The following is a 23,187-nucleotide window of genomic DNA, read 5'->3' as shown; positions in this document are numbered from 1 at the left end:
ACGTTCCGGGATGTCAGCGTCCGTACCTCCTTTCAAAGCAGGAAGGAAGGCCATATGGGTCGTCCTTCTACAATCAAATCCTGTTTTGGAGGCTCTGTGGATTTGAGCGTGGACTCTGGGCGCCCGAGAACTGCGTCGCGATTGTGATTGTCAATGGTGCGTTTTTTGATCATGATAAGCAACACCGGATAACGCGCTTGAGCCGCTAGTTATGTTATGCGACCTGTCAGGCGACTCGGTCCGTGCATACCCGGGGGACATTATATTCGCCCGTATATCGTAAATTCTTGAGTATCCAGCATCCTAAAGTTCTTGTGTTCCTGATCTGTCTGCAGCTGTTCGTTCTCTCTCTTTGCCAGTCCGACAGGTTGAAGAACTTCTCGTCAGTAGAGGGATAAAGCCTCGGTCGGGTAATGTTCCATCTTCGATACATACCATACGTTCCAGGTTAGCCAATGATTGTGTCTGAAAAGGCGTTTTTTGGCCCTCAAGATTTGACAGTGTCACACTGCCATTGTTGTTCATTCCGTTTGTCGGTCCTCGATGACTGGTCGCGTCTTTCTCTTTTATCTCCTCTTGTCTACACACACTTTCTGTCGAAAAAAAATTGGGTAGACATGGCGCAGACCAGGAGGATGGTTCATATATTTCCAGCCTCGAGTGTTGACCGAACAGGCACTGAGAGGTCATATACGGATATCTGAGGACTACGTTGAAGGTTGAAAGAGTATTGCTACCCTCGGGAAACTGACTGAGAGTGTCTGGAGCGTCGATGATCACGGTCACTGTCCATGTGACTCGTCAATCTTCTGTGACTGCTCGCGATGGTGACTAAGCGCTTAAGCACGCCCCTTTCTTGAACTTTTGCAATATCGACTCGCTGGCATTTCTTTTTGACTTGATGGTGAACAACAATGTTGGGGATCTTCTCAAATCGGACATCCAAGATCCCTCTGATTTTCCTCCACATTCTGTTGCCCCGGGCCTCCGAGAACTTGACAGCGCGCTGCGCTGCAAGATCTGCTCCGAGCTGTATGAGGCCCCTGTTATCTTAGCATGCGGCCATTGCTTCTGCTCTCTGGTGTGCCTTCAATTTTTGGAACGTAAATAACGTGTCTCACACGTGAACTAGTGCGTTCGGTGCGCGATGGCTGACAAGGCAGAGTGCCCTACCTGCAGGAAACCAGCCAATGACACGCAGTTGAGGGCAAATATGTATATGGAAGAAGTTGTTGTGGCTTGGAACAAGGCGAGGTGAGTATGCTACTTTATCTGATGGTCGTGTGCTCTTCCTTAAAGCTTCTACAATATCCATCAGATCATTTGTGCTGCATTGGTCCAAGGAAGAAGAGTCGAGGAGCCAACAATCTAGTGACAACACTGCTCTTGAGAGTGGCACGCGTCCAGCCAAAAGGCGCAAATTGAGCTCCGAGAGATTTGTAGGTAGCTCAGATGTCGAGAGGCTTGGAAGTGAAGATGAGCTGCTCAGATCGAATTTCACTGCTGAACGCTCGAAAGCCAAAATAAGACATCGCAACCATAACAATCTAGTGACTTCCAACGGAGAGCCTAGTTCTTCGTCACGTCCCGCAGGTAGATCTAAAGTCTCTGAATCTTTATATGAATACCGACCAATCCGAGTTTCTCTAGATGTCCCTCTTGTGGATTGTCCTGTATGTGCTAAACAAGTCCCCTTTAGTGTGATCAATCAGCACATCGACGGTGGATGCAGGCTGTCGCCCACACCTAATTCAGTTTCTTCTCCCCAAATGAAATCAAAGACGGCACAGAAGACCGCATGGTCCAAGATATTGAACGGAGTGCCAGCAGACAAGGGCAATTCGAAGGGAAAGTGAGCGTTCGGTATTCAGTGCTAACCCCTGCTGTGTAACCGCTTATCAGCAATGTCGGCGTATAGGGGCAAAGCTTCTGCAAAAGCTTCTGGCTCGGACATGTCGCCATTGCCGAAAGTCTCCTACACCGTCCTCAAAGACAAACAGATTCGCGACCTTTTAGCTCAATCCGGGCTATCAATCTCTGGTGAGCGCAACGTTCTCATCGCTCGGCATCAGCGGTAAGTACTTGTAATCAAAGTTTGTATAACATTGACTAATGAACCAATTAGATGGGTCTATGTCTATAACGCCAACCTAGACCGAGGGGAACAACATCGAAAGCGCGTCTCCGAACTGCGTGCAAGCATGAAGCAATGGGACGAGAGACACAATGATCAAAAGAAGGGCGGAAAGGAAATTGTCAAGGACGTCGTTCAGCATCAGGTGTGCGGCCCCCGTTGATCTCACTTAATAATGCAATCAACGTGCTGACCGTATTCTCAGAAACAAAACAAAGCACATTTTAATGCCCTTATCGAACAAGCTCGCCCGAAGGCGCCCGATAAAACACCACCTACAAATCTACCTGTCAGCGAACCTGTTGGGTCTAGTAATGATTTAAAAGAAGGCGATCAGCTCGATTCATAATTCTTATCGCGATTAAAATTAGTACGGGGGTGTGAGTGCTGAGACAGAGAGACTCGATGCTCAGGGCCCGCAGTCTGTTCTGCTATATTGAAACGGCGGGTGATAAGCTACAATGTCTCGAATATGTTCGCAGCTGATGCAATGTCCTAGTTGCTCTTGAGCGCAAAGCGCTCGTTCATTCGTGAACTTGAACCCCTGAACATTGAGCTCTCGAGCAACAAGTCCATCTGCCCCTTGGTAGGCAACATCATATCTGGATGCACTGCTGTCGATTAGCGATTCAGTCCTTCTCGCCGGGGAAAGTCTACCTGGTTTCTTTACTTGAATTCCGCCCAAGGTCATCTTGTAGTCGAGTGGCTCGAGCTAGTGCAACATTGAGTATTCCTCTGTCTTTTTCGCCCAGCACTCTGTCGGACGAGCAATATAAAGGAAAAGTCAGCAGGTGCGAAGTTCCTCACCTCGTTATATCCCAATATGGTACCACAGAGACCATCAGTACGTGAGTGTTTAGTGCCATGTCGTTACTTCTCATCTCGGTTTCATAATCACAAAGATGCATACATTATTTCCCCTTTTTTGATTCCTTTTCGCAGGATTCCAGTCAACACTGGTACGGAGCAGCGCCGGCCCTTTCTCACATCTACGATGTCTGGATCGGGCCTCCATTTTTTGAGTTTCTGGACCAGGGCAGCTGCTGTACGCTCACGGGGACCATCCTCCGCTGTCCCGCGCTACGTCTGACTCGAAAAGGCTCGAGTCTTTATATTGAACATAAGCGCCCCAAGCCTTTGGAGACGAGAGAGCTATTACTTCCGAGGATGCCTTATGCGCGCAAGAGCAGGTACGATGATTGACTCGCTTGGGTCATGCGGCCCTCTGTAACGCAAACTTGTGTTGGGGTACGCCTCACGCGATCACGATCAGCCATGTCGTCGGCAGATTTCATGTTGCCAGCAGACGCACAACAAAGTCCAAAGCAGTTCTCTCAAAATCAACGTTGTCCACCAGCCAGGATGAGATTCTAGTAAAGACAGACGGACCGGTAGCGATCCACTCGATGAAAAATAAGAACCCCGGTCCCAAGGAAAGTATCTTTGTAGATTTATGTTCATTATTCGGTGTTGAGTGACTTTTGGATTGAGCTGTGCCCATCGCAATGTGATATGAAACAGGCCCGAAGGCTTTTAGGAGAATTTCAAGAATGAAGCGATGAAATGAGATGGCTGCGCATCTCCGAGAAAGGGGTACAACAGCTTCCCTCCAACGTCGATCTTCCGCCATTCAACAAATGCTTCCTGGTTCGGGTTGACCCTTGGGTATGGAAGCCCGAGCCAGCACCGCTCACTATCCGCTATATCAATCAGCAACCATAGATGGGGACACCACTCGCAGTAACGATATATCTAAATCGGATCCGAAAATCATCAAAGACATCGGATCCACGATGAGGGAATGCCATGCTACACTGAGCATGTTGTATTGGCCGTGATCACTGTCGAGGTTCAATGTAATGTTTATGCCGGGACTAGTGGTGACTGTGATAAGCTGCCTACCCAGCGCACAGTAGCGCTCGCGGCGAATGCGCTCCAGCGATACCCGATCTGCGTGTTTAAAGCTGAGTTAGGAGCGCTGCATCATCATGGGCATTGAATATGAACAGGGCTAGCTAAGCTCCACGCTGCTTCACGGTTAGGCATATGATCTCCTTGTGCTTGTCACATCGCTGACCGCATCTATCCGTCGCCTAGTACTGGAGGAACTTGATGGTGACTGCTTCGAGAACAGCGGCACTGAAGAGGAAAGATAGATCCAGTGAAAGCGGTACGATTGGCGACAGCGACAAGAGCTACCCGTCTCGGAGTTGTGTTACGACGGTGTTGTACTCTATCGAGGTGGAGGAGGGTGGAGGGCGGTTCTGTCAAGCAACTATAGTAAGCGCCGAGCACTGCCGCGGAGTTTTAAGTAGATGCTTAATGCCTGATCGCAGGGTTTCTTTTGTCCTCAAATACAACAGTGACCAAAACGGGAGAGCACAAAGGGAGACAAGGGGAGACGCCTGCGCAGGCCGCATCTCTTCTAGTACCGACCTGAAGACTTATATACCACTGTGCAGGGCGCCGGGCTGCCTTGTTCTGTTGCCCCCCCTTTGCATTTTCAGCCGTGTCTTGTTTCGTCCTTCAACGTCACCTATTGAGATGCCTCACTTGGATCCGCTCAGTCCAGTAAAATTGAATGTCTCGTCGCTATGAGTTTGGCCGCTGACATGCGTTCTTTTTAGACACCCTCTTCCCTCTCTTTCGAAGAGACACCAAAACAAGTAGGTACACGTCAAACCTGACAACGCTGGCATTGCTTACCATTATGCTAGTGCTCAGCCGTCGGCTCGTACAAACTACACTACCAACCTCACAGGCAATGGGACTTTTGCCTTATTAACGAGGCTCTTCCTGTCGACCTCATGCTCATACTCCCGCATTATCGTGCACACAATCAGCCAGCAGAGCATCGCATGAGCATGTACATCAGCAGCGAGCATGGGGAAATCAAGACTAAACTTGTGAGTATTGTCCTCCCAATCTCCGACGAAAATGGCGCCGACGCTCTATGCTTTAGTGCCGCAAATATCCCCGTTCACCATTCTTCCTGTCCGTACACTCTTCGAGCGACGCCCCAATAACACTCTACCTCCCTTCCGACTTTGCTGGCTGTATACACCTTCCTACCTGTTCGAGCCTGACCGCACATAAGCCCAAGGTATCTTTTTCCGATGGATTTACAAATCGCATCCTCCCACGTGTCGTGTTTGGCTCTTCCGACCGTCTGCCTCAGCTGTACTCACGCGAGGCTGAGGATGAGGATGACGACTGTGTGCCTGGTATGGACGAAGTCGAGATTTGCGGCGGGGGCCATGTGACTTTGAGGATGTGGGATGTCTTAGAGGGAGCCCCCGAGAGCATTGCAAAGGAGGCTTGGAGGAAGATTGTGAGGAAAGCGAGCTCAAAGAACTTAAAAGGTGAAGTCAAGTATCGCGAACGTAATCGACAGCACCAGCAGCACCAGCAGCAGCGTGCTATCGATTGGGATTTCCTCTTGGAAGATTGAGCCTCCATCCTCGCAGCTTTCTAGATCTTCGTTGTTTTCCCCTCCAGCAGGCACGTTTTATACACACGAACGAATTAGCATATCTTCGACACGCATCCCATAATGCTTAGTTTCTCTTCGCCATTGCAGGCTCTCCGCATATGTAGCCCCTATACCATACCTACGCATGTACTATATTTTCACGTCTTATATCTACACCTGATATGTTCTCCATGTAGCAGTTTAGCATCTTCGTCATTTCTCTTCATACATACCTACATACCGGCGATCTCAGGTTAGACACGTCGGATTCTTTCCACCGTATTGCGTAGTAGCGCAAACAGCGACCTTATCTCATCGACGGCGTTTAGACTGTATGATATAGGATTTAGAGAGATTGGTCAACGCCAATCAGAGGGGGCAATACAACCAAGATGGGGTTATAGATACATATGACACCTACACCTTCGCAAAACTATCAGTCAGACTCTAGAGACTGACCGCGCCTACCCGCTGCCTCCAAACATGTTTCAAGAACCTCAATAAGGGCAGGATTTTCAAGGGCAGCTGCGACCCTCTCCTTGTCGTTTAGTTGCTTATTCACTACGCCCGCGATGTCAGGCACATATGAAGATGGTGCCGATGCAGCATGAAAGCATACCTGCATGTTCACTTTGGTGCGACCCTGGTTTCACCTTGATGTCCACCTTGAAGCGATTCGGCAGACTACGCAAGAGCCGGACGCGTATTGACAGCCCTATGTTTCGCGGATGAGTAAGGCTTAGTTGTTACGAAACAAGCATGCGTACCAATTAGTGTCGACATCCCACAGTGGGGAACAGTCGGGGTAAATTCGACCATAACATGATTCCGATCATTTGAGACAGCGATCTGAGGGGCAGAGACCACAGCAAGCTCTTCCAGAGACATCGAGCGATGTTCTGGGTCGCTAATCGAACGGATAAGATCTATATGGCCCAAATGACAATTTTATCACAACTTTGTTGAGGGAGTATAAGCCTACTCACCGTATACTTCGTCGCCGTCAATCAGCTCGATATCCCCAGAAGGATCAAGTGTAGGGTCGTCGACCTCCTCCGCAACCCATAATGATCCCTTACCAGTGAACGATCTCCGGGTGAGCTGCCTGGGTGGCTTGATGATAGTAGGGTTGGGATTGAAGGCTTCAGACGACATTATTGCAGAAATTAACAATGGACGTGGTTTTTGCTCGGGGAGAGACCCTGAGACCGAAGCGATGTGATGACTTCATCCAGTCAAAATAAATGACAAATCCGACATGGCTAACTCTCGTGCCACGTGACACAGCTGCTTTATTGTGTGCTCGCGCGGCGCGCCTCACTTTCGCATCACCTTACAACGTTCGTCTTTGCGTTTGCGTTGTTTTCACGCTCTAGCACGCTTCAGATATGCCTCCCAAGGTGGGTTCTAATATATAACATGGAATATTTACCTGACTTGGTTGCAATTGTCACGCTAGAGGAAACATGCACAAAATAATGCTGCCGAGGCAGCGCCCACGAGGAATACGCGTAGCTCAGCGCGTCTGGCAAGACAGACTGATCTAGGATGTATGTTCGACGCCTCACACTCCATGTAGCCACAGCTACACTCCAAATTATGCGCGTTCACAGCCCCTGAAAATGCGCCCATTACCACCACTTCCAAGAGGTATGCTTGCCCCTTGTTCTCGTCGATCTTGATACGCTGCATCCTCGTGGTGTAGCTTCACTCAAGAAATGCTCCTATATAAACAGCACATTGGAAAAGGAAACGAGTATTGGCAATGCCATAGAAGTCAGAAGCTCTTTGCCTCCATACGTCAAGTTACCTGACGGCCAGCGATCACACATTACAGGACGCCCCTCCAGCGAAGAAGGCCAAGGTAACAAAACCTGCTGCAAGATCCGAAAGTACAAAGGGGAAGGCGCCAAAGTAAGTCATCAGTTCCAGAGCCTTGTGCGCGCGGGTCATTGGTTCGCTTGCTGTAAGTCTATCTCTTTGACGTTCGTAAACTTTATTGCAGCTCACGAAGGCCATTATTACGCAGAATTTGAACTCACTGTAGGGCTTCAAACCACAAGTCAAAGGTTTCGCAGCAAATGACAACGTTCGTCTTTTCCCCACATTCTCCTCTTTCTTGGCTGCTTCTGACTCAATCCAATTTTATTCTTCCTCATCGTATACATTTCTGTACTCGTACACCTTGCTGGATTTCAGTAGCCCGCAAGCTGCTGACGTAATGAGCGCTTTCATTTTCTGGGTCCGTATCGGTGGCTCACCTCCGCTTCCAGGAACAACAGTCAGAGCCCCCAAAAAGGTATGCCCCAAATTCTGACGTGTGCTCTTGTCTATTTGTTCCTTCCCACCTGGTGCTTTCACTTCACATCTCCCAGCACAATTGCCTTTTCTTGTACCACTAGCTAGTGACTCACATCACAGCTTCGGAAATGCGGTTTTGCGGTCTGTTGTGCCGTGGAGCGGAACCAGAAGCTGATCTTCATGTTGATAGCTCTGTCAAGGACGTGTCAAGCTCTTCGGTATGTGCGTATAACCTCTGTGAAGGAAACATCCTCAAGTGTTCTGGTCCAGAAACCTCGAATACCCAAGAAGTTATCATTCGAGACCTATGCTGACTCGGACAATTCGTTGGTCATCGGCCCAGAAGGATTCGAACGACTCTGCAATGACGGTAATCTTCAGTTAGAGGGGGCTATGCCAATGATACTGGCTTGGCAGTTAAACTCGAAAGAGATGGCGAAGATATCTCACGATGAGTGGCAAATAGGGATGGCAAATCTGCAGTGTGTTCTCTCATCTTCGGCGTCTTTTCCACACTACTCTTCCACTCATGCTGACATGCATTGCGCGTGTGCCAGAATCACATCCCTTTCTGCCCTTACGATTGCTTTGAACGACCTCAATGATCTGCTTATACTGGGAATGCCACCCCTCACTCCTGCTGCGTCAACGAAAAAGAAAGGTGCGGGCATGCCGGCGAAGGACCCTTACAACCGTGTTCGGTACTGGGCCTACGCAGGTGACATACACAAATCTTTCTCGGAACTGTATGGTTTCTGTTTCAAGCTCGCCAAGCCTGAGTACGCCCCTTCTGCTCACAGTTGATCTCTATTGTACTCAGTCATATCGTGACAATAGAGGCTCTCGTAATATCGACATGGAGACGGCAACGGCGTTATGGAGCGTATTATTGGTCCCGCGGTACCCTTTGATCGCTGAGGCCATAGTTTTCATTAATGTACGTTGACCTCATCGTCACATTCTTAGTTCTCGTGTTTTGATGCTGTGCAGGAGAATCGGACCTACAAAGGCGTCAACAAGGACTTATGGAACATGGTGAGTCCCTTGGAATGATTTTGTTTGACACATAGTGATGATCTCTTGCCGTGTGTGAATCAGATGCTAGAGTTCTCCAGGACTGTCAGCCCAAACCTCGACAATTATGAAGCGGATGGCGTGAGTATCTTATTCTTCGACTTCGAGATTGATTGATTGATTGGTCACATCCGTGTGTGAATACAGGCGTGGCCGACTTTGCTTGATGATTTCGTTGCATGGAAGAAAGACAAGTCGCAGGGAACGTAGCCCGCTGAGGACTGAACATCTTGTATCTCCCGCACCCGTATTTGTGTTCCGACCAGTTTTTCTGGACATTGCGCAGGCCAGTTCCATGTATCTATCATCGTTGTTCGACACTATAGTCCATTGCAATACAATAAATTATTCACTAGTTAGGCATGTCCTAAAGTGATAGGTGAGCACCACATCCAGCGACCATGAAGGATGGGAGCACAGGGACTCTACTGTTTCTTCTCAGGCGCGTCCTCTTGTTACTGGCTCTGTCGCCTGTTCGCCTTCGTTTGGAACGGTAGATGAAGATTACCGGCCGCTCGACTCTTCTGGCGCTCCTTTGCTTCCCGCTGCCGTTCCCGTTCCCGTTCCCGCTCACGTACACGTTCCCTCTCAATCAACGCGACCTCCGCGTATTCCCTTCTGATATCCTCCAATGACGCCATGGACTCGTGTACCGCGTCCTTTGCCAACCATAAGGCTACTTCCTCTCCCTTCCTTTGAGTCCCTTTGCCTGTCAACGCCCAGGTTCGCCTGCTTAAATCGAACCGCATAAAGACCCGCCGGTGATGCTGCATGGACGAGGGCCCTTGTACATTCACAGGTGTCAATTCTCGGACTCCGAGCATCGCATGCACCTTTCTCCAGCGGCCGTCGGGTTGTTCGCGTGGTGAGCGGGACGACGAGCGGGAGGGCGATTGGCCTAGGCAGGTTAAGAACAGTACGCAAAGTGCAGCAAGGAGCAGATAAGTGGCGGGATGGGGCAAGCATAAAGATCTGGAAATGCGGTCGTGGCTATTCAACATGAGAGGGGTGATCTAGTGTGTTGGTCAACCGTCAGAGAGCTGCCAAATAGCGTGCCAGACTCGGGGTCGTGCTTTCAGCACGCGTCGCGATCACATGCACATTCTGCAGACTTGCCTTTTGTATTCTTGTCTTCGGAAACTGGAGGGATAGTAGACACATTCACACATTGAAAGCAGCTACATGACCATGCTACATCTCTTTTCGAAAGCATGTTTCCTTACGCGTACACCAGTTCAGTAATAATCTAAGTCCACTGGCTTGAGTTCCTGCATCTTCTCCATCGCCTCCCTCACCTCGGTCTCTGCGAACACAGCCGCCTCTTTCGCCACTACCAGCTTCTTCTCCAGCTCATCTACCATCATCGGCCTGTAGACTGCGCCTTCGCTTACCATGCCCAACAAATCGAACTTCTGCAATGTATTGCCCATGCGAGGAGCGAAACCATGTGGATCCCAACCGTTGTCATTGAACGACAGCACAGCTCGCACCGCCGCGGTGTTGATATCGCGGTGTAGCTCCTCGAGCTTAGATAGTTGCACCTCCATCCAGCGCGCACGGCGTTCAAGCGCAAGGGTGAGAGCAGCCACTTCGTCTTTGCCGTTGCCCTCCTCACCTCCTTCATCCAAGAAGTCGTCTCCCTTGAGCATGTCGCGAAGGACGCCATCGAAAGAGGAGCTGTCATCCCATGTTGTGCGAGGAAGTAACCGAAGAAGATCGGAGATGGTCTGCGTTAGCGTCTCTAGCAATTGCTGGAACGACGATACTGCGTTATCAATCGATCCAGACGGCATGTTGTTTGCGAACGAGCCTCCGCCAACCGAAAGAGCGGATAGCGCATGTACCAATGGCCCATACTCCAGAGGCATCTTCGCAGCAGGGTTGATCTTCTGTAGGTCGAAAAAGGGGTGCTCTGCTAGGTTCAGGGACGGATTTTGCAATTCGATCTCCTCGAGTAGCTCTTTGACCGATGTGCGCTCGTTAGGTGGCGTCCTCTCCATCGACTGACCTCTTGAAGAAGCCGAGTTCGTGTCCATCATGCTGCCTCCCCTCCCAATCGGTAGCTGAGGTGCCTCCGAGGTCGCCGCGGAGGCAAGAGCCGAAGGGGGTTCGGTAAGCGATTCCTCCTCTTTTGGGATGCGTATAGGTTTTGTGACGGGTCGATTCTTTTTGGGCATCTTGGAGAGGAGGGGGCCTTGACTGACAAGCTCTGGTGCAGGAAGGGCGGGTCCTGAAAGTGTTTTACTGGTGATCGAGGGTTGTCGGGAGCCCTTACGAGGAGACACAAAAGGAGCTGCCTGTCCTACCTGTGCAGCGTTTTGGAGGCCTACTTGTTTGAGTGTTGCCGCTGCCCTCTTCCCCTCGTTGGCCTTGACCCTTACCAACTGCGCCGCCTTCTCCTTCTCCTTCTCTTTTTCCTTCTCCAGCCTCGTCCTCTCCTTCTCCAGCCTCAACTTCTCCATAGTAGCCTTGGTGCGCTCTAACCGCAACTTCTCCGCCTTGGCCTCCTCCCGCGCCTTCTCCCTCTCATTCTCTAGTCTCTCCTGCGCCAACCGCTCCCTCTCCACCCTTTTACCCGCCTTCTCCTTTTCCTTTGAAACCTTCCGTTCCGCAGCAAGCCTGGCTTTCTCCGCAGCACGCTCGGCCTGCTTCGCTGCCCTCTCCGCCGCCTTATTGTCCGTATCCTCATAGGGCTGTTCTAGGAGCTGCTCGGAGGTAGCGGTGATAGACGGCTGTGGAGGCTGCGCCGTCAGCGCGGGGAAATCGGATGACGAGAGCATGGGGGACGGAGACGGTGCAGGCGAACTGGAACTCGGCACTGCGCGAACACGTCAAATGACAAGAAATATATCATTTCATAGAGAGAAAAACAAAAGTAAAAGAGATGGCATGTCAGCATCCAAGTGTCGTGGGGACCAGACAAGGCCAATAAATAAAGGAGGAAAGAGGCATCGCATGTGAAGTGACCGAGTTCGAGTGCCGGATCAACGCGGGGGATCCAAAGACTGAGATGGACGCGGGGTAACCAATTGGACAATCAAAACCGGGTGTAGAATTTCCGCACTGAGAAGGCACGGCGCTCGGTACTCGGCACTCTGATATGGGACTCCCTCCCCTTGAAAACGAAGGAGTTGTACTCACCGTTGGAAGCCATGTCCATGCCGTTGCCCATATTCGCCAGGCTAGGGCTTGGAGATAAACCGGGCGGGGGGAAAGAGATACCAGGAGGCGGGCCGAAAGACATATGGGGCTGCGAGTACGACATCGCAGAGACTGCTTGCGCGAAGCGAGTATCCGAAGGCACAGGTTGCGGAAAACTTGCGGACATGATTGCTGGATCAGCAAAGGGCTGCCCAGAAGTGTATCTGTTGTACTGCTGCACATGGTCTTGTTCTGTAATCCAGAAAGGTTGAAGATAGGTTATTATGGCACGAAGGGAGAGCACATAGAAAAGAAACGTCGCATGGTCAACACAACAATTCCGCAGGACATCATACAATCGAGAGTTGCGTACCGGTTAGCACAGCGGCGTTCATACGCGTATTCATTCCACGTTCGCGGTCGCGACTTGATTGAATCAGCTCCCGAAGCGCTGCCTCGCTAACAGGCGTGTCACGATCAAAAGATTGGAACCGTCCGATCCCATTAGACGGTGTATGAACATGAGCCTGAGCCTGAGCAACCATAGGCGAATTTGTAGCAGAAGTATTGGACTGGTGAAAGTTATGTCCAGGATATGGTGACCATTGACTCGCCGGAGACGCCATATCTTTGCCACCGAACATGGATGCATGGTTTACGCTATCACTGGGACTTAGAGGACTCGACGCGATTAAGGGACTCGACGTCGAACTCAGATTCCCATTCTGCTTGGCACCTCGAGCGAATCCGAACCTGGACATCTTACGTGATGGGTCCTCATCCAGTGCGAGCCGGCGTGCCGTGACTGCCGAAGAGTCGCCATCTGTGGAATCCGCAAATGGATTGAACGAGCCGGTATAAGAAGACGAGGCAGAAGGTTGCTGGTCGCTTGGAGAACTTCGAATAGCCATAGGATCGTAAATCGACCGAGAAGAGCTGTGAGGGTATGCTAAACTAGGCGGTGAGGCATAAGAGTTGCCACGAAGGGCAGGAAAAGCATCCACAAAGTTGCCATGGAAAGCCGTATTTGCTTCCGCCACGCCAAGGTCGGGAATATTGGACAAATCTTCGACACCCACCAATTTCGGATCCAAGTTGAAGCTGAAGCCTCCAAGCCCTCCGTTCGCACCACTGAGGTTTTGCAGCGTACGGTCGAAATCGGGGAATGGGCTGAGACCCATCGACACTGGACCAGACTCTCGACGAGCCTTGACGTCGTTGAGGAGGGCTTGAACCTGTGTTGACATTTGATACGACTGAGCAAATTGCTGAGAGCGATTCGGTAGGGGAAGGCCAGGAGGCACAGAGAGGCCAGGCGGGACGGTAGGAATACCAGGAGGGACAGCTGGTGTGGAAGGTGCAGGAGTTGATGCGGGAGGCTCAGGCGACGCAGACGAAGTAGGCACGTCTTGCGAACCTGATCCGGCATCGGAGTCTACAGCAATCGAATATGTGGGAGAGCGTGGCGGAGGGAGTGGTAATGGGGGTGCAGCAGGTTTGGGTTTGGTAATCTTGTGAGCGGCATTTGCAGGCGTCATAGGTCGCAACACGCCGGCAGGTGTCGGAGGACGAGAAGACGAAGCCACCGACGAAGCTTTTGGGGCTGTCGCTATTGTGACACCATTCCTCGCCTCCTTGATCTTCGGTGGTGGATGCAAGTCTGGAGTTGGAGCTCGTGGTCGTGTCGTTGCACCACGGCGAGCATTGCGGGCTGCAGTTGTTGTATTGGTATTATTGTGCAGAGCCGTTGAGGTATGGCTCCTAGAATCCTTTGCCCATGATGCTGATCGCGGTAAACGAGCTGGAAGGTGCAGATAAGAAGAGTACAACGACAAAGAGATGAAGGGACATACCGGATGGATCGTCTGGCTTCTTGCCCAGCACGACTATTTTCCTCGTGGTCTCAGAATCCTTGATTCCATGTTGCCTAAAGCATGCTCAGCATCATACCGGAGGGTTGCACAATAGGAATGATACGCACAATGTGGTAAGATCTTCCTTCGTGAAGATGTCCTTCTCATCACCCCACTCGTGCAAGTTCATACAGCTATGATCCGAACAATTGACACCACGCAAGAAAGCCATGCAATACTTCGTCGTTCCGAAACTCGCGCGCATAGCCTCGGTACCTCCTCCAGGAGACGATGTTCCGTCCACAGCAGCAATGCAACGCGCCGCGTCTTCCCGGCGGTGGTATGTTATATATAACCCAACGACAGGCGTCTGTCCGCCGGGAGGAGTGCGCTTCACCAGCAGTATTTTGGATATTCTGCCATACTGACCGAAGTATTCGTTGGAACGAAGGGTGGATATTAGCTAACGCACCATCGCCGGTCAGCATCGTCAGGTCGGATCATATGACTTGATCACAAACCTCTTCCTTTGCAAAGCGAGGACCGATTCCAACGACATAGACCACGTTGCGTTGGACGACGCGAACATTTGCCAAATGACGACGACCCAGCGCATCAAGATCCTTGCGTTCGCGCTCCCTCTGCTTTTTCTGCTGAGTGAGGCGCCGATGGCTGTGAAAGGTGACAAAGTTAACCGATCATGCATCTGCAAGACGATACCACCACAAAATTAAGCCACGCACTCTTCCTTGTTGACAGGTTTGAACTGGACAGTCTCGTCGGAATACTCCCTCCTGCACGCCGGGCATTTCTTGTTCAAATTCTCCTTAATGTGATGCCAGCAGAAACGACAGATCTGAGGAGACGGATGAGCATAAAGTGAGTGATATGACAAGAAAAGGTAAAGCCTACCTGATAACCACAGGGGCACGGCTTGAAATTGAGGTCTGACACATCCATCTCTTCGAGGCAAAGTGGGCATTCCTCTACCTCCTACATCCAGCACCCGCGGATGAGCAGCGGTCTTCAACTATGATCTTATGAGGACAAACACACCTCTTCATCGCTCCAATACGCGTCTTGAACGCCCGTCAAGACGTGAGATTTGTTTTGCAGAGAAAGATTTGTATGAGCTACCGGCGCCGTTGGTAAAGAAGGATGAAGTTTCACAGAAGACATGTCGAAAAGATGCAACAAATGCGTTGGCGATGGGGTTATATAGCAATTTGTTGTGATATGGAGGAGCGTGTGTAGGAGAAAGCGAAGAGGGCGAGCGACGCGACAATGAGGCTGCTCGTTGCCCTTCTTTTCCCACGAATCGATGAGTGAGCCAGGACCCCCGCCACCCCATCCTCAGCGCTCCAGACACCCCGCCCCCGCTCATGCATTGTTCAAAACATTTATCATGGTCGAAAAAGACCAAGGAATATCTGCAGTGATTGACGAACATTTTTGAACTGCGTGATATTATGTCGAGTCTGAAGCTGTCCTGACGCACGACAACAACCGGGCAAGCGAGTCCGGTAGAACAATTAGGCCCAATGAGTACGCCTCGGTCGATGAGAGGTAGACAAAAGGATGGAAGGAATTGGACCCAAAAAAGCGCACAAGAAGTGCCACCGCTGCACAAAATAGGCGAACAATTACTGGTGAAGATAAATCGTGATGGAAGTTGATGTTCGATCTCTGAATCTCCCATCGCAATGGAGCGCAGACTGAAGAAGCTTGGAAGGCAATTGTTGTTCTATTGCTATCGCCTTCGCTAGATAAATGGTGAGCAACTAACTTTTAATCTCTTCTCGGTTGCACCTGGAACGTGCACATAGCTTGTAGACTTCAGACAAGACCACTCTCATGTATCAAAATCATCGTCATCGTCCAACTCTCTCCGTTGAAACTGTGAACAAAATTAATTCAATACAACTGAAAGATAGATATGGGTGAGGCCTGACCTTGATAGCGCCTTTCTTCACAGACCCCTTCGACTGTGCCTCTTCAGCCTACAGAAACATCAGTTGGGATCAGCGTGCTGCACCTTGAAGGACACCTACCTGCTCCAACAAGTCGATGAGCTGATTCTCATTCACTCTTCCACGCAACTGCCCCGACTGCGCCATGCGCAAGAGGATTCCTTCGATCTGTCGCGATCGTTCCGGGGAAACCAGCGCAATACGAGACACTGTGTGTTCACCCGCAAGAGTTCACCCAACGCCATGCACAGCCATCAATCAACCGAGAAACGACGGAAAGTGCAATAGCGATGCTTACGCCGTTCTCGCGCAGCAGGCTCCAATACAGTAGACAGAAGATCCCGTCTCATCTGCTCCTCGGACTGCCTCTTCCCTTCCTCCTCGGCACCCTCAGACGCACCCGCGGGTGCGTTGGCCTCAAGCTGATGCAGACGCGCGGCGCGGAGAGCGGCAAGTTCAGCATCAGCCATTGTACGATGCGTTTATCAAAAGATAGTAAACTAGAAGTACAAAGAGTGCAGGAAGTGTGCACGAGCGGAAGAGAAGATTGTCAAGCTCAGCGCCAGCCACGTGCTTGAGCAGTACAGGCTCGCGGATTCCCCGATAGAACTCGATCTCGGATGGATCTCCAGGCTTCCAGTTGCAGCGCTCGAAACAACTAAACATCCAGAACAAAATAAATATTGAGACCCGTAGGTCTACCACTCTGGGAAAGCGTGTCATCCTTGTGCAGGGGCCATGCTAATCTTCTCTGTATCGTTCCAATTTTTTCGTATGTCACCCCGAAGGGGACAGTGTATGTTGTATGAGCTCCGACTGCCAACAATCTATTTTGCATTTTGTTGGCGAGGCGGGTGCGACAGAGTTTCAGCGACACACCTCGGTTACATTTACGTAAAGATGTTGTGAATACAAAGACTAAAATTGATCCCAGCAAGCCCTTCAGCTTGACAAAGTCAGGCGTGCCCAGCCCCGTAACCGCGTCCCAACCAATTGTAGCATAGAACCCAGGCGTCCCACATCCTGGGTTGTTTCCAGACAATATATCTGTGAAACCTGTGCCCATCCTTAGATCAGCACGGTTCTGATTCTCTAAAGGGAAGCCTACCAGGCAGGCCGGTGGAATAGAGCATCGGGTTCAGGAATCCAAGCGGGGGTTTGCCGTTCGCGAGCCGGAGATCATCCAGCAGGGTAACGATCCCTGCAAATGTCGGCGAACTCGCGGACGTGCCTCCTACCGAGTGTACAGTGCCATTGACAATCACTTGGAATCTGTGGTCACGACGTTGAAGATTTGTCATGTCTTGTATGGAACTAAATATTCCAGAACCCACCCCTCCCCTTGAGTACTGATGTCTGGCACTGCTCGTCCAGTTGGGCTAAATAGGATCTATTAGCTGATGGTCTGCGTTTTACAAACCCACCCACTTGAATAAGCTAGCATAAGTAGCCCCGAGACTCTCGAGGAAAGGCGGCACAACTTTTGCATGATATTCAGGTCTCGAGAAATAGACGGAGAAACCCGCCTTGCAAGAATCCTATCCTGACTTCTGGTGCAATATAAAATGTCGCGCAGACCCAATCAAAGATGTGTGGATTTTCCTAAGGTTGTGTGTCGATTGAGCGGAGAGGCTACTAACTCATGTCACAAAGGGGCATGTGGCAGGGAATACCTAGAACCAGTACGTTAAAAACACCTAGCAGATTGAAAATTACAGATATTCTAAGAGGTACCGGTTGGAATATGGTCCTATTGGTCCCGTTGTTCATTTGACAAGTTCCTGCGCCTACCCCACCATCCCCGCTGCTGAACGTGACCGAACTGCCTCGCGCACCCAGCTGTGCGAATGTGCTGCAGACACGGCTAGCAATGCCTGAATTCACCACGCTTCCAGTGCAAAGTGCTGAGCACTTACATGGCAAAATCTCCGGGGAACGTCTGTCTTGAAAACAGGTTCAATACTCCACGTGCAACTCGATGGGCAATATTTCGCTCACTCGTCGCCGCCATAGCTGGTCGTATATGTAAATGGAATATCTGTCTGAGACAAGACGAAATTCAACCAGTTGAGATATGGCTCGTCTCTTTGCGGAGGGGTCGCCGAGTCGTTGATAGTCGGTGTAGTGCCAGGCGTTGAGTAGTACACATTCGGTGTAGAAAAAGTTAGGCCTTCGGTATATTGGACGTCTAAACCTGCCTGGACACAAATCTGAGTACGAAGGCATCGCAACAAAGATGGTGACATACCCCGGTGCCTGGAATACTTTGATCATTGAGACCACCATCCACGAGCCGGACTGTGACGTTCGCGCCAACAGCGTCGAGCTGAAATCTGCGAAAAAACGTCTGGTCCAAATACGCTATAATTCCTGTGGTCCTTTCTGAGAGAACGCACAGACCTGCAAGTCGGCAAAGTTGACAGACTACAACGTGTCGAAGATGATCAGGACAACCCATAATGCCATTATGCTTCACACGCCGTACAAGAGAACCCACCTGTTCCAGATACCCCGCAATTTCAATGCTATTGCCCTTATTGGCGGCCGCAGGTATGTATCCCTCAGTCCTGTACAGGGCCTGCAAGCAAGCAGGCGTAATCGTTGTATTACAACTCGCCGGGATATCCTGGTCAGCGGGACCCTTGATCATACTACCTTCTGCAGCGCTTGTTATATCACCAACAGTAACATCATGATCCTCCAACTTGAATGTGGCCCTCATTTCCTGGAGTCTATTAAATACCGTGGTAGGATGGACGACATCGATATGCGCGTGCAAGTGTCGAGGGGGGCTGTACGAAAGTGTCCGCGTGGCGAGCATTCCAGAGGATGCATGGCGATAGGACAAGAAGGAAGCCGACAGCATCCGCTCGATAGTTGAGATAGGAAGAGGAGGCAAGAAAAGCTAATCTCGAGCGGGTGAGTATGAGATGTTAGTGGGAGTGATGTCGTGCAAAGCCAGCCAGTCATGAACAAGGGATGTGGTTTCGTCCGCAGAGATACCAACGCTTCTACTTCACTGGAAAATATATATGTATAAGTGTCATCAGATCAAAATCATTGAGGCTGCTATACTTTTTCGACAGATGCCGCCCATACTTCTCATGAAACGGGTCGCTGATCTCATACAAAGCGGAGATCAACTCGTCCACGCGATTCTGCTTAAGTCCGATTCTGAGAGGGAATGCACGATGGGGAGGAGGTGTGCCGTGATATTCCCACCCGGCGGGGATCGTAGACCAACTGTGCTTGACAGCGAAATCGCGAAGAGGCGAGGCAAGAGCGACCGCAATGAACGATTCCAAGACAAACAAGTGCAATGCGTATTGAAGGAGCATATTCGCTAGCTTTAGTTTGATGTCGGTGTATGCGTCGTACCCATCTTATACATTGACGGGAGCAGAAAGAGGTCTTCGGATAAGAATGGCGGCTGATATGCGACTCGTGTTAGTACCTGCAGGCATGACAATGAATGCTCATATGATCACCAATACACATAGATTGAACTCGATCGTACCGCAAGCGAGAGCTTTTCGGCTCGAAAGGGAAAATCGCTTTCCACGCTGAGGTGATAGCACGCGCGGAATTCGGGCGCAAAGAATGCATTCAACGACGATAATACAACATTACAAACACGCACTACCGCCATCTGCTCAGGGCTGAAGACATGCTTTGACCCTACTTCTTGAGAACTGCTCCATTAGCATAAGATTTGTGCCATAAGGCACTGACCAGGGAACTTCTGCAAACTCCTCCCACACCATCGTTCACGTTGTACTCACTGCTAGATGCAATGGACATATTGGTTAGCACAATCAAATGAGTGGACATGATAACCACTCTTGCCTACGACGACGAAAAAATTCGAATAACATTGGCCAGATGGAGACGGCCCTCGATCGAATAACCACTCCGTGCCCGACCCCTACTTTCGCATGTGGTTGATTGATACCTAACATCCACTTCATACCTCCTCCAACATTGATACTTGGCGAACCTACCCCTTCCCTTTCCACCCCTTTCCCTTCCACCGCATCCCTTTCCACCTCGCCCGGCGTACCCCAACCGACGTCACCCCCGGGCGAGGCTCCACGAAGGAGCCCACAATACCGTCAGATGTCCTCATCATCAGAGTAGAACTCATCTTCCTCCTCATCGATCGACGTCAAATTGGTGAAGTCGACTTTGTATCGCAGCAAACCTCCGATTCCACCAAAGCCCTTAACGAACTGTGCTCCCTCTTGAGAGCGATCTGTGACGAATTCAAGGTTCGCGCCGAATTCCTTGTATTTCTCGGCAAACCATTCCAGAAGAGGTTGAGGTTCAATGGCCTGCTCCATCTCGAGTCCAGTAGACTTATCCAAGAACTTTTCACGGTCCTTTTCTTGTTCCTTCTTTGCGTGAACAATATTCTCCTCTGAAGATATGATAAGTAGATGTAACGCAACAGAACTTTTGAACAACCCTTACCATTGGCAGCGTTGCGAAGGACATAACGAGTGATATCAAGGTTCTCCCAGACGATCAAGGTTTCCACGGCACCCAGTTCCAGAGCCTTCAATGTATCATCGATACCGAAGCAATATTTGCCTGAATCTTGACTGATTTCGTCAAAGTACCGTTGGATAAGCTTTTTCTCCTGAACAAACTTGACATTGGCCAAAGACTCCGCGGCAAGCTCGATAGCCTGATATGTATGTTTCAGTACAATATGATGCAAACAGTCAGAACAAACGACGCACCTGATTGAACCCATTTTCGCCGCCGTAACTCACATCGACGACCTTGATGATCTTTGCAGCTAAACGCAGATCGAACATGTCGCTCTGCCCCAGCTCCGTTTTAAAATCGGCACTACCAGCCAAAACGAGGCCCGTGACGTTGACCTTGTCGTTGGTGATGTAATGCTGTACGGCGAGTTCAGCTACCTTACGAATGTAGTTGTGACGTTTTTCATCACGGAGACGCGAGAAACGCAGGGCAGATTGTCCACCACGACCGTGCTTTTTGGGGAGATCGACAGTGAATTTATGAATGACTTCGCGGGTGTTCCCTGCGAGAGTGCCGAAAAGTGTACCGTTGCCGTCCATGACGATAAATCCAAATCGAGAATCTGACTCTAGAAGTTCAGAGAGAGCTTCCGTGTGGAACTTATTGTCGCAGAGGTATAAAGATCTACGAAGTAGAAAGCATTAGAAATTTGTGGGCAGAAAAATAATCTGAACTGACGTGTTGATGGGCTTATGAGGCTCGAAATCAAAAGACACCTTCTTCTCCTTTCCCTCATCCGTTAAAATGGTACCGACGAATAGGACAAGACCATTTGGTGGAACTCGGTTGTACAGCTTCAAACGTTGCTGTGTACTAGTGATTGCGGCTAGGACAGACAGTCGATTGACTCGCGATTTGATGTTAGACGCTGTTCCATATTCCTGTGTTAACATAGCGGATGCACGCGAGATTTGATCCTGGAATAGACGTAGGTTATTTTCGCTGAAAACATCTGAACGCAATCGCGCGTACCTTCGGGGGTATAATCAGACTGATCATGGAAGTGCCAGCGCTGATAATGGGGTTTGTTAGCCAGGAGCCAGATGAGAAAAGAAAATCCATATCGAGCGCACCCTCTGGCCGCGTCAAGGCTCTTGATGAGCTTCTTGACCTTCCACATCTGGATATTCTGCTCAGCTTGATCTTGACTCATTGTACTGACGTTCTAAGCCTCCAAAGAGCGATATGAACACGAAGAGACGAGCCGAAAACTGAGAAAAAGGCCTATAGGCCCGGAGACGATGAAGGATCTGATCAAAGTCAAGACGAGGCAGTTAAGGTAGTTGTCTAGATTACGGCATCCAAATTTTGCGGGGTGTGCAATTTTAGGGCCGGCCTTGAAGGACTCGTGCGACGTGCCACATCTCTTGGTCTCCCTCGCCCTGTTCTTCACTGTTTCGACCTTAAGTTTATTATTCGTCACCATGACCAACGGCGCCGTCAAACGCAAGAACGATCTCCCAGATAATACTGAAAATCCTAAACGTGCCAAGTTGAATTCGACAGAGGCGTCTGCTCAGCCAGAACACTTGCAATCACCCGGTTCTCCTGCGACCGAGATTCCTGCGCCCTCTGGAAGCGCCGCCCGCATTGAACAGTGCTCTCCCTTGCCTGTTACCGCTGCGGATCCGCCTCCTGAGATTGTGATGAATGATCGTATCACTGAAGAAACCGTCGGATCTTCTGCAGGTCTACCGAGCAAGAAGGGGAAGGAAAAGGCAAATGCACCTTCGTCTGAAGCGGAGTCATCTGTGAAACCCGCGTACAAAATCAACAAACTCGTTCCTGCACGACCTTTTCCTACTGTCCCCACCTCTGTCTCTGCCACAGGGCCACGGTCAGCACATCACGAAGGGAAAAACTACATCGCGGTGACGCGGAAGACGCCTTTAGGCGCGTATCTACGACGTTGCAAGGATGTCGTTCTGAAGGACGGGTACGTCGAAGACTCAATAATCATATTCTTCTCAATATAGACACACGATGACAGGTACAAGACATTACATCTGAGTGCTCTGGGCGCCGCAATTCCGCATCTCATGACTCTCGTTGTGTCACTCCCTTCGGTTTTCCCCTTTGCGGCTGATGAGTACAATGTCGAGGTACAAACTGGGACCGTCGATGTGCAAGACGAACTTATTCCGGATGACGAGGAGGAGGATATCTCATATAGAACAAGAGGCAAATCGAGTGTGAGTGTGATGATGAAGATCGGTGACGGGATTGATGAGAAGCCCGTTGCCGGCCGCAAGCGCATTCCGCGAGGGAAGAGACGGGGAAGGCTTGGTCTAGTAGAAGGTGTGCAGGCTAAGAAGGGCAGCGGAGCGGCAAATGGTTCCCCACCTAAAATCGGTGATACCAGGATGGACGAGGATTAATGGTGGAGACATTCGTCATTCTAGAGGCCCGGCTCAGAGTCCGTCACAACGGGTGTTCTTCTCCACAGTCTAGCCGGGTGAGTAGACTCATGAGTCTCGATTCTTGTTTATTTTGATGTTTCTTTTAGTGCAATCTCGCAGGAGCTTCCCCACTTCCTGAATATAAATATACATACCCCAAATTTTCTCAAAGGATCGCTATGTGCTGTGTTTTATTCTCCATTCGGCATACCTTCGACGCGGCTGCTCACGATTCTGTGTGCACTGCGGCCCACAAGATTGCATATTGCAGATGATGCATCGCCCAAATCTC

The 23,187-nt window shown here is 50.3% G+C and overlaps 12 protein-coding genes across 12 annotated transcripts; 4 read left to right on the top strand and 8 right to left on the bottom strand.

Annotated features, from left to right (window-relative positions):
* Positions 1–901: 901 nt before the first annotated feature.
* Positions 902–2,483, top strand: HETIRDRAFT_424703 (uncharacterized protein; the record flags this gene model as incomplete). Its single annotated transcript, XM_009543964.1, has 7 exons — positions 902–1,081; positions 1,133–1,254; positions 1,319–1,593; positions 1,651–1,852; positions 1,919–2,074; positions 2,126–2,279; positions 2,340–2,483. 7 exons carry the CDS (start codon positions 902–904, stop codon positions 2,481–2,483), a joined length of 1,233 nt encoding a protein of 410 aa, XP_009542259.1.
* Positions 2,484–4,632: 2,149 nt separating this feature from the next.
* On the top strand, positions 4,633–5,924 carry HETIRDRAFT_432168 (uncharacterized protein). The gene is made up of 4 exons (XM_009543963.1): positions 4,633–4,705; positions 4,762–4,800; positions 4,852–5,040; positions 5,097–5,924. Exons 1-4 carry the CDS (start codon positions 4,679–4,681, stop codon positions 5,583–5,585), a joined length of 744 nt encoding a protein of 247 aa, XP_009542258.1. The 5' UTR covers positions 4,633–4,678; the 3' UTR covers positions 5,586–5,924.
* Positions 5,925–6,042: 118 nt separating this feature from the next.
* On the bottom strand, positions 6,043–6,761 carry HETIRDRAFT_309061 (uncharacterized protein; the record flags this gene model as incomplete). Its single annotated transcript, XM_009543962.1, has 4 exons — positions 6,043–6,167; positions 6,226–6,321; positions 6,374–6,532; positions 6,593–6,761. The coding sequence occupies 4 exons, from the start codon at positions 6,759–6,761 to the stop codon at positions 6,043–6,045; spliced, it is 549 nt and encodes a 182-aa protein (XP_009542257.1).
* A 1,434-nt stretch (positions 6,762–8,195) lies between these two features.
* HETIRDRAFT_241884 (uncharacterized protein) lies at positions 8,196–9,170 on the top strand (the record flags this gene model as incomplete). Its single annotated transcript, XM_009543961.1, has 6 exons — positions 8,196–8,389; positions 8,465–8,686; positions 8,745–8,844; positions 8,898–8,942; positions 9,006–9,062; positions 9,129–9,170. Coding segments are annotated over 6 exons (660 nt in total), but the record flags the coding sequence as incomplete, so codon positions are not given.
* A 266-nt stretch (positions 9,171–9,436) lies between these two features.
* On the bottom strand, positions 9,437–9,982 carry HETIRDRAFT_100940 (uncharacterized protein; the record flags this gene model as incomplete). The annotated part of the gene is made up of 1 exon (XM_009543960.1): positions 9,437–9,982. The coding sequence occupies one exon, from the start codon at positions 9,980–9,982 to the stop codon at positions 9,437–9,439; it is 546 nt and encodes a 181-aa protein (XP_009542255.1).
* A 234-nt stretch (positions 9,983–10,216) lies between these two features.
* On the bottom strand, positions 10,217–11,761 carry HETIRDRAFT_168395 (uncharacterized protein; the record flags this gene model as incomplete). Its single annotated transcript, XM_009543959.1, has 1 exon — positions 10,217–11,761. The coding sequence occupies one exon, from the start codon at positions 11,759–11,761 to the stop codon at positions 10,217–10,219; it is 1,545 nt and encodes a 514-aa protein (XP_009542254.1).
* A 112-nt stretch (positions 11,762–11,873) lies between these two features.
* HETIRDRAFT_168396 (uncharacterized protein) lies at positions 11,874–14,935 on the bottom strand (the record flags this gene model as incomplete). Its single annotated transcript, XM_009543958.1, has 8 exons — positions 11,874–12,067; positions 12,123–12,374; positions 12,496–13,923; positions 13,976–14,049; positions 14,104–14,438; positions 14,497–14,647; positions 14,719–14,831; positions 14,888–14,935. 8 exons carry the CDS (start codon positions 14,933–14,935, stop codon positions 11,874–11,876), a joined length of 2,595 nt encoding a protein of 864 aa, XP_009542253.1.
* A 767-nt stretch (positions 14,936–15,702) lies between these two features.
* Positions 15,703–16,432, bottom strand: HETIRDRAFT_379316 (uncharacterized protein). The gene is made up of 4 exons (XM_009543957.1): positions 16,244–16,432; positions 16,027–16,154; positions 15,928–15,975; positions 15,703–15,872 (listed from the first exon to the last, which is right to left on the bottom strand). The coding sequence occupies exons 1-4, from the start codon at positions 16,413–16,415 to the stop codon at positions 15,828–15,830; spliced, it is 393 nt and encodes a 130-aa protein (XP_009542252.1). The 5' UTR covers positions 16,416–16,432; the 3' UTR covers positions 15,703–15,827.
* Positions 16,433–16,603: 171 nt separating this feature from the next.
* HETIRDRAFT_311073 (uncharacterized protein) lies at positions 16,604–16,783 on the bottom strand (the record flags this gene model as incomplete). The annotated part of the gene is made up of 1 exon (XM_009543956.1): positions 16,604–16,783. One exon carries the CDS (start codon positions 16,781–16,783, stop codon positions 16,604–16,606), a length of 180 nt encoding a protein of 59 aa, XP_009542251.1.
* Positions 16,784–16,812: 29 nt separating this feature from the next.
* HETIRDRAFT_122670 (serine protease S53) lies at positions 16,813–19,283 on the bottom strand (the record flags this gene model as incomplete). Its single annotated transcript, XM_009543955.1, has 12 exons — positions 16,813–16,863; positions 16,898–17,001; positions 17,054–17,217; positions 17,280–17,324; positions 17,374–17,471; positions 17,680–17,833; positions 17,944–18,143; positions 18,194–18,292; positions 18,431–18,571; positions 18,608–18,850; positions 18,949–18,964; positions 19,021–19,283. 12 exons carry the CDS (start codon positions 19,281–19,283, stop codon positions 16,813–16,815), a joined length of 1,578 nt encoding a protein of 525 aa, XP_009542250.1.
* Positions 19,284–19,533: 250 nt separating this feature from the next.
* HETIRDRAFT_379314 (uncharacterized protein) lies at positions 19,534–21,721 on the bottom strand. Its single transcript, XM_009543954.1, has 7 exons — positions 21,570–21,721; positions 21,469–21,508; positions 21,175–21,413; positions 20,688–21,120; positions 20,416–20,632; positions 19,792–20,362; positions 19,534–19,729 (listed from the first exon to the last, which is right to left on the bottom strand). The coding sequence occupies exons 1-6, from the start codon at positions 21,647–21,649 to the stop codon at positions 20,058–20,060; spliced, it is 1,314 nt and encodes a 437-aa protein (XP_009542249.1). The 5' UTR covers positions 21,650–21,721; the 3' UTR covers positions 19,534–19,729; positions 19,792–20,057.
* Positions 21,722–22,262: 541 nt separating this feature from the next.
* Positions 22,263–22,718, top strand: HETIRDRAFT_240615 (uncharacterized protein; the record flags this gene model as incomplete). The annotated part of the gene is made up of 2 exons (XM_009543953.1): positions 22,263–22,432; positions 22,487–22,718. Coding segments are annotated over 2 exons (402 nt in total), but the record flags the coding sequence as incomplete, so codon positions are not given.
* Positions 22,719–23,187: the final 469 nt, after the last annotated feature.

This window comes from Heterobasidion irregulare (genome assembly GCF_000320585.1).
Source record: "Heterobasidion irregulare TC 32-1 unplaced genomic scaffold scaffold_02, whole genome shotgun sequence".
Lineage (NCBI taxonomy): Eukaryota > Fungi > Basidiomycota > Agaricomycetes > Russulales > Bondarzewiaceae > Heterobasidion > Heterobasidion irregulare.
Note: the sequence above shows the minus strand (reverse complement) of the source record. Positions and strands in the feature narration are given on the sequence as shown.

Coding starts and splice junctions, on each gene's coding strand:
- HETIRDRAFT_432168 (XM_009543963.1), top strand. CDS start 4,679: ATGCCTCACTTGGATCCGCTCAGTCCA. Junction 4,706..4,761: donor ACTTGGATCCGCTCAGTCCA/GTAAAATTGAAT, acceptor CGTTCTTTTTAG/ACACCCTCTTCCCTCTCTTT. Junction 4,801..4,851: donor TCGAAGAGACACCAAAACAA/GTAGGTACACGT, acceptor CCATTATGCTAG/TGCTCAGCCGTCGGCTCGTA.
- HETIRDRAFT_379316 (XM_009543957.1), bottom strand. CDS start 16,415: ATGGCTGATGCTGAACTTGCCGCTCTCCGCGCCGCGCGTCTGCATCAG. Junction 16,155..16,243: donor GCCTGCTGCGCGAGAACGGC/GTAAGCATCGCT, acceptor GTGAACACACAG/TGTCTCGTATTGCGCTGGTT. Junction 15,976..16,026: donor TCATCGACTTGTTGGAGCAG/GTAGGTGTCCTT, acceptor ATGTTTCTGTAG/GCTGAAGAGGCACAGTCGAA.
- HETIRDRAFT_379314 (XM_009543954.1), bottom strand. CDS start 21,649: ATGAGTCAAGATCAAGCTGAGCAGAATATCCAGATGTGGAAGGTCAAG. Junction 21,509..21,569: donor AGCCTTGACGCGGCCAGAGG/GTGCGCTCGATA, acceptor CCCCATTATCAG/CGCTGGCACTTCCATGATCA. Junction 20,363..20,415: donor CCTTCGCAACGCTGCCAATG/GTAAGGGTTGTT, acceptor TCATATCTTCAG/AGGAGAATATTGTTCACGCA.